Source organism: Macadamia integrifolia, chromosome 14 (genome assembly GCF_013358625.1).
Source record: "Macadamia integrifolia cultivar HAES 741 chromosome 14, SCU_Mint_v3, whole genome shotgun sequence".
In the NCBI taxonomy this organism is placed as follows: Eukaryota; Viridiplantae; Streptophyta; class Magnoliopsida; order Proteales; family Proteaceae; genus Macadamia; species Macadamia integrifolia.
Window position 1 is genome coordinate 30,698,837 of NC_056570.1, and position 8,757 is coordinate 30,707,593.

Sequence of the window (8,757 nt, forward strand, 5' to 3'; positions counted from 1 at the left end):
TGCAGCTGCGGTTCTGCTATAGGGAAAAGAAGAAATAAAGGAAGAAAAGATGGGGAAGAAATTAGGGCTTGAGATCCTAATCTAAGGGTCTAGATCAAAAGAACAAAAAGTAACTTAAAAAAACTAAAACAGATCAAAGGTAAACATAAAAAAACAATTAAACTTAATTAATCTAAAAAATCAATTACCTAAATACCTTTAATTGGACCGAAATAAATCAATTCATATCTAATGAACCGTATTGAACCCAATTGAGACTAATTAAACATAATTAATCTAAACAAATCAATTATTAATAAATTAGGAATTAATTTATTAAATTAGATAAGCTAGTTCTAGACTGCAATTAGAAGAAGAAAAATACCTTAAGCCGGCTTTAATCAAGGAACAAGGGGAGATAACCCTTGTGCTTTGAGCCCCCAAATCGAACCGAACCGGATAAGATCTCCCGGCTCAATGAAGGATTAATGTATTAAACTTTTAAACTTGGAGAATGTTTGATTTTAGAGGGAAGAAGTTAGCCAAAAACCTTAATGGGGCCATCCTCTCTCCCAAATTCTCAAATTTTCCCTCTTTGGAAGAGGGGAAGGGCTATTCTTATAGCCTTGGGACTTGGGACAATTCTCTCAAATTTTTGATGTGGGACTAAAAAACTAGAGAGAGTTGTCCAAAAAGCCTTGCTTTTGGACAAAGGGCAAAGGGGTTTGGGCCTGATGGAGGCCGAGGTGGAGCACGACCTGATGTAGGCCGAGGTGCAGAACGGCCTGATGGAGGCCGAGGTGGAGCACGGCCTGTTGGAGGCCGAGGTGGAGCACGACCTATTGGAGGCCTAGGTGGAGCACGGCCTGATGGAGGCCGAGGTGCAGCACGACCTGTTGGAGGCCGAGGTGCAGCATGACCTGTTGGAGGCCGAGGTGGAGCACGGCCTGTTGGAGGCCGAGGTGGAGCACGGCCTGATGGAGGCCGAGGTGGAGCACGGCCTGATGGAGGCCGAGGTGGAGCACGGCCTGTTGGAGGCCGAGGTGCAGCACGGCCTGATGGAGGCCGAGGTGGAGCACGGCCTGTTGGAGGCCGAGGTGCAGCACGGCCTGATGGAGGCCGAGGTGGAGCACGGCCTGTTGGAGGCCGAGGTGGAGCACGGCCTGATGGAGGCCGAGGTGGAGCACGACCTGTTGGAGGCCGAGGTGGAGCACGGCCTGCTGGAGGAGCTCAGTCCTGTTGGGGTTTGCGTACATGCCTCAGTCGTGCTAAGGAAAGTGACATATTTTGCTTCATCAGGTGCCATGTGGCACTCTTTGGTTGCTCAAAATGGAATATGGCACTGAACTTTGGAGTCAACTTTCGGGGGTCATATCTTTCAAACTGTTTGTCGAAATTCGACGTGTAAGATGTTTTTAAAAAGCTCAGTCCGAGCACAATCCAATGATGTGATACACGATTATAGTCTCGATCGAGAATCTTTACGAAAATATGCATAACGTAGGGACCCGGATCATATAATGAAAGAGAGAATCGGGCGTCGATTCGCATAGTTCTCGCATCAAAGTGAAATGTCCGACTTGAGGGGACAAACAAAAATAATCCACAACATCAAATTCTAATTTTTGAAAACATTTTCTCTTGAAAGTTTATAGCAAAATATGGTCATTTTCTACTCTAAGTTTGAAAATTCTCCAAGTCTAAAATATCCAACATGTAATCCTTCATATTGTCATCATTGCCGGGGGGTGACAAAATTCGGTGTCTACACATAGATCTGATTAATCTAATCTAACAGTTAATAGATACTAGCATTTCTAATACTTTTGTATCCTGCTAGCATTCTTTTCTTTTTCCCCATTATTAAATATAGTTAAAAAAAATTATGTAATTTATATAATCACGTGGGCTAATGATTATAAAAAATTCTTTTTTAAGTATGAAAATTTCACTTCCCTTTTCTCTAAATTCTCATTGCAACCAAACGGAGCCTAATGCTACATCAGGTAAGATCATTAAATACAATTTTTTGAAGTACTATGCTACTATATTACGCAACACATCATTCATTGGAAGAACGCTTTTCGATTATGAAATTCAACACGGCTTGCACTTTATTTTGAGGAAAAAGACCTATTTGTGTTCAAATTCAATTTTATTAAATGCAATTGAATATCTCCAAATTGTCATTTTATAGTGAAATTCTCTTTTTCTTTTTTTCGTTTTGGGTAGGGTTTCTGGAAATCTCTCAAAGTGTCATAGTTGTATTGAATAATAAGTGGAAGATTGCTTATATTTTAAGGTAACTAACCCTCAGCACTCGCTGACAATCTATTATCAATGCTCTATATGATGTCATGCAATTTTTTCTTTTGGGTAATAAAGAAAATTATATTAAATTATCAATCAAATAGTTTACAGAACGAACTTGGGAACCCCCACAAAGTCACCGACCGAAAGAAAAGACAAAAAGAGAGAAGAGAAGAGTCCCAAATAAAAGTAAAATGGTTCTTAACTCTGAACGAGGCAAGGGCATTTACTATGCATTGCCTTCACGATAAGTGTCACAAAGAGCCACTGAATTGAACCGCTGCATCAGGGAGAAACAATCATCTACAATAAGAGAGATATGCCACGGGTAGGATGCAGATTGCTTGTTCAATATAGAAATTATCATAAGATTGTCATTTTCTATGATAATGTTCTTCATACCCTTTTCTTCTGCAATTAATAAAGCCTCTTTTAGAGTAAACATGAACATAATAGAAAAATGGGAAAATTAAATCTATTCGTTTGCATGTGTTCACGTCCAAAAAAAAATAGACGAACGCAAAAAGATAGTGCTACTCTAAACCCTCGATTTACCAAGGGATCACCAAGTGGCAAAGACCTTGTGATAAACATATCCGCAGAATGGGGTCAACATGAACATAACAGAAAAATGGGAAAAATGATGTATATCAACAGAATGGGTAAACATGAACATAACAGGAAAATGGGAAAATGAAATCTATCTGTTTGCATGTGTCCATGTCTAAAAAAAATAGATAGACGCAAAAAACCAATGCTACCCTGAACCCATGGGTTACCAAGGGATCACCAAGTGGCAAAGACCTTGTGGTGAACATATCCACAAAATGGGGTGAACATGAACATAATAGGAAAATGAAAAATACATAGAATGGGGTAAACATGAACATAACAGGAAAACAGAAAAATGAAATCTATCCCTAGAATGGGGTAAACATGAACATAACAGGAAAATGGGAAAATGAAATCTATCCGTTTGCATGTGTCCACGCCCTTAAAAAAAAAAAATAGACAGATGCAAAAAAACAATGCTACCCCAAACCCACGGGTTACCAAGGGATCACCAAGTGGCAAAGATCTTGTGGTGAGACAGCTGTAGGGACACTCATCATGGGATTTGATGGTTGGGGGACCTAGCATGTACCAACACATGGGTGCACCCCCAGTTTCTTCTAGCCATCAGATGCACGTTGGGTGCCCAATGGCTGAAATGGATTTGATTTTGGAGCTTTTAATTCTTGTAGAAAAGAAAAAAAAAAAAAAGTAAATTGTCATGAAGGTGTTTATTAATCTTCAATACGTAAATTATTTGACAAAATGTTACCAGAAGGATGCCAATTCAGTACTGATACAGAATATCGATATCAAAATCGTATCGAATTGATATATGAAAATCACATCAAAGGAGATATGGTACGGTTTTTGTATGACAAAATTGTTTATTTGATTTTTTTTTTATACAGTACAATATTGGTATTATAGACTAAACTGTTAAGTATGTACTGAATTGTACCAAATTATCAAAATTGTACCAAATACCAACTATGTATACATAAAAGGCAAAAATATTGTAATGAATCCATATTTATATCAAATGAAAACAGTACCAAGCTGGGTAAGGTATTGGTATTGAAATGTAAATATTTTTCTCCGTATAGTACAATTTTGGTATTGACTTTTGTCTTGTTGTATTGCATTGAAACTGTACTAAGTGCCTTTACCCAAAAAAAAATTGTACTAAATACCGTATTGATTGACACTCTTGTACCAAACGGGCAATGGGTAGAAGACAATTGCTTGCTCAAATGGTTGGTGCTTTGTCACTAGTAGAATGTAGGCTCTCAAGAGGTCAAGGGTTCAATTCTTATCTTTACTTTGTGTCCCAAGGCATCGCTTTCCTTCCCCTCTATCCCCCTACACACCCACATTTAAGTACTAGAATGATCAATGCGGGAGGTGCTAGCCCCTTCAGATAGGCTTGGTCTCACGAGCTAAACTACTAGTAGCTACCAGATTAACCTTGGGGCCATCGCACGAGAGTTTTCATCTCGGACTGATCCGGTCCTATGTAAGCGGTATCACAATGACCCTAGGGACTAGTTGGGTCAAAGATCTGACCAATTTGGGTATCAAAAAAAAAAAAAGATGTATGGGATAGACCGACAACGCATGATTATGAAAAATGCAAGATAACGTTATACCCGATACACCAATGCCCATGGCCAATGAGAGGCACATGAGCATCTTCAGGATGGGGCAGCACGGTTATTTTACACCCGCTGTATCTCGGCACAAGTACATGCTATATATTGGCTAGCGTTCTTTCTTCCTTAAAAAAAAAACTGCACAACACAAAACTGGCACCCGGTTCAATTTTGGGGTTAATTGGTTGGGTTTGGGCAAGCCGGTCGGTTTAGGCCTGATTGTCTGGTTCTCAAGACTTTTCTAGTCTCTTACTTAAACTGGTTAACGGCTAAAGTCGCTAAGGGCCCGTTTGGTATCATTCTAAAAAAACGTTTCTATCGTTTTTTCGTTCTATTGGAACAACAAAACGCAAAAAACCGTTTGGCAACATTATGATGTGTTTCGGTTTTTTTGAAACAAAAATTGAAAAAAAAAATGATTTAGAGGATGAAATACGGAACGACAACTTTTCATTCCATCCAACTAGTTTCGTTCCAAACTTGAAAAAAGCAAAACCGAACATTGGAGAACCCTTGCTCTTGATAATAGCAGGCCGAGGGCACCCAAGCAGGAGAAGAAGGCACCATCAACACCCCTCTTTCATCTCTCACCCTTTCACCTCTGCGTGCACAGAGCAGGAGAAGAAATTTGCGGTTGGAGAAAGCATGATTGAAGCTTGAATCCTCGATATAGCAGGTACATCTTCCCTTTCTTTCTTCTTCTTTGTTCTTCATCTTCGTTCTTCTTCTTCTTCTTTGCTCTTCTCTCAAATTTTGGATTTTTTACAAACCAGATTTTCTCATCGTTCTTCTCAGGAGAACTCCGCTGAACTCCACTACTTGCCCCTGGTCGTCGATCGCGTCTGGGTCTCAGATCTCATCCCCGCTCGTTTTCGCTCAAACAGGAACGCCTAAGTTAGTTTCATTCTTCTTCTTCTTTTGCTTTTCTCTCTTTTGCATGAACCCTAAAAAAATTTGGATTTTTTTCCAAACAGATTTTCTCATCGTTCTTCTCAAAGGAGAACTCCGTTACTCTTCTCTAGTCGTCTCTGCTCGTCGATCGTATCTGAGTCTCAGATCTCATCGCTACTCATTTTCCCTCAAATAGGTACGCCTAATTAGAAAAAACCCATCAATGGTTTGTGTTGAAGGAATCTTCTTTGTCATATGCCATCAAAGATATTATATGAAAATTGCTTGGGGAGTAGCTTATTTTGCCCTGAAATTGGAAATATTTTTCCTTCCAACCATTTCTGTTCAGTGGATTAACAATAATGTAGCTAACTCCAAATTCTGACACTCAAAACAAAGGATGAAGAGTATCCCCCAGCTTCTGTCTGCTAGAACTCAATTCTGCCCCCAATTTTACAGTTGAGTTGGTTTGATATGGGTTATGGGATCATTTTCTACTGTCTTATGTCTTGCCGTCATTTTCTGTTGTCCTGTTACAGCTTAATAAAATGTTCTCTACCATTCGATAGTTTGATGTAACATGTACCAAATTGAATGGAATTTGGTTCTCTGTTTTTGAGTTTTGTCATATTTATGTAAGAATTTGATTCAGTTTCAATGAGGCCACTTGCAGATGCACCCATTATCATTGCTCATTACCCAGTACCCATATCTATATCCATAGCTGTGATCATCCAATGTTTTGAGAAGGACCCACACAGAGGAGATTTCTTAGATCAAACCCAATGATGAATGGAGAATGGGGAATTCAGCAAGAACTCTCTAAGACATATGGAGGTCATGCACTAATCTGGGTCAATGCCTTGGTAGATGAGAAAGGCGTATAGAGTGGGGATCTGATTCTTTCAATGATATAAACAAAGGTAAAGATATTTTTATAACAAAATAGACAACTGTGGTGATATAGATTGCACATGTCCATCGGGGTTTTGGAGGAAGGACATGCAGGTATGGCTAAAAAATAATGCAAGAGAGGCTATGTTCTCCAAGTAAAAAAATATTTAAACATAGGCTTATTTTATTTGGTATCTGTAATCTTTAATTGTTTAAGTTCAGAGGAAGCCCCCAACTGCCAGACACCATTTCATTGGAAGATTGTGTTTAATTTGTAAGATGGTGAATGAACCTTTTATGCATTCCATTATTTCAGAGGTATTTATTGAGGAGTTAACCCTTTGTATCAGTTGGGGTTGTCTCTATGGCCAGAGAGACATGGAGAGAAGAGTGGTACAGATTACAGATTAGAGATTCTCTGGTTCTTTGTTTATTGTGGTTCTGTTCTTAAGCTATTTTTTAATCTTGTTGCAGCTTAAGAGAGTTCCACTTGCCAGCCATTTCTTCTTGCTTGGCCTCCCCATAATCTGTTCTATGAACTATAAGCTGTACACAGATATGTGTGAAAGCTGACCTATGGAACGCTTATCTCTCATGTTGCACCATTTAACCAACTCTCAGAACTAGTGGATGAAAGAACCTTGAATGTGCAATGGAGAATTTCAGATTTAAGTTGCCTACTTCATTGCCCATGTTCCTCTAAATTTTGATATATTTTTTTTCTGAAGATTATGGCTACCAACGCCAACAGTGTGGGGATGCTTTCCCATGTTGTGGGTCCAGCACTGCCTCCCTCTCTCTTTCCCATGTTGTGGGTCCAGCACTGCCTCTCTTTTTGTAGGTATTTTTGGTAGGTTGTCTTGGCCAACCTTTTATCTTAATACCATCCGAGTCTAATAAAAAGTGTTAGATAATAATGTTCTTTGACATCATTCAACAGATTTTGAGTTCTTATGATTTTGGAAATATAGTTATGATTACATGTTGAGTATTGGGTAGGAGGATGTTGTTTACAAACTTTGATTATAGTACTACTCACCAAGTATTCATGTTATATTGTCTGTAACTCAACTTTGAAAAGGACTAATTCCTTGGCTCTCAACATGAAATAAAGGTCTATTGGCTACGTAGAATACCTTGTAGATTGAATAGAACCGATGCTATAGAAAAATTACAGGTACAAGGGGAAGGTGGGGTTCTAGAATATTGAACATAGAGAATCACCTTGGGGAAGGAAGGTCAGAAATGGGTTGTCTAATTTACATCTCCTGTTGCTACTTCTATTGAATTAATACAACAAGGCTTGTGGGATTTATCCACTAATGGTAGATTCATTCATATATGTTGTTTCCCCTTCTATTAGAATTGTGGTTTTTCTATGTTTGTGGTTGTTTGGAATTCCTGGTTCATTCTACTTACTTCTCATGGTCTCATGATATCTATTAATGGTATTTATTGATTTAATATTCATTACATGGTTGTCAATTAATGGATAACTGAATGCATGTAATAAGTTTTATTTACAAATGTTTGTAATTTATTCAGAAGATGAACTTTGTTATTTCTTTTTTTAGTGTTCAGTCTTTTTTAACCCAGTATGCTAACTTTTTACACTAACTCATAATGTCTAGCTGTTATGTCTGGAAGTAGTATCACTACCGTTAAGTGGTCAGAACTTGAGACCACTATTTTGAGGCAATGAAAGAAGCTGTAAAAAATGGACACAAATCTGGTAATTCATTTAACAAAACTGGATGAGAGGACATTACAAAGCAATTTCAGACGGCTTTAAATCGTACAGTTGGGAGAGAACAATTACGCAACAAGATGAACAAGTTGAAACACGAGTACCAACAATTCATGAAACTACTTGACACAACTGAATTTGGGTGGAACTCAATGACAAAATCAGTCACAGTTAATGATGAGTCTGTATGGGATAGGGCAATACAGGTACTATAGATCTCACTAGCTAGTTGAATTATTTCAAAATTAGATTACAATGAGTAGTACTTTATACTAGTAATGCAATGACTGCGTATGTAGGCAAATCCAGGTTGGTTGAAATACAAGAAGTATGGACTAAACAACTGGCCAGATTTGAGCATGATATTTGGGGATGCCTATGCTAGAGGAAACTTAGGGGTTGACAGTGCTCAAGATTTGGATTACATCGAAGCTGATAATAGTGTTGATATTGAGCAAGTCTTTGAATCTCCTAGTACCCCGGTGCATTGGGCATGAATGACCCCTTCCATGAGGATACTCCTACTCCAACTCAGACCACCACAAAGCGAAATCTTGATAGGACACCGACGGGATGAAGAAAAAAGAACGCCAATAAGGGAGATAGCCATGTCAAGGACTTGTATGGGAAGTATTTATCCATTAAAATTGAGAAAGCATCCAGTACTTCCGTTACATCTCCTTATTCGTGGTGGGGAAGGTGCATCTCGTCCTCGAGATTTCAGTGTGAGTG

General features: G+C 38.7%; 1 protein-coding gene across 1 annotated transcript; it reads left to right on the forward strand.

Annotated features, from left to right (window-relative positions):
- The first annotated feature begins 8,071 nt into the window (after positions 1 to 8,071).
- LOC122061126 lies at positions 8,072 to 8,537 on the forward strand. The gene is made up of 2 exons (XM_042624321.1): positions 8,072 to 8,231; positions 8,325 to 8,537. Exons 1-2 carry the CDS (start codon positions 8,106 to 8,108, stop codon positions 8,520 to 8,522), a joined length of 324 nt encoding a protein of 107 aa, XP_042480255.1. The 5' UTR covers positions 8,072 to 8,105; the 3' UTR covers positions 8,523 to 8,537.
- Positions 8,538 to 8,757: the final 220 nt, after the last annotated feature.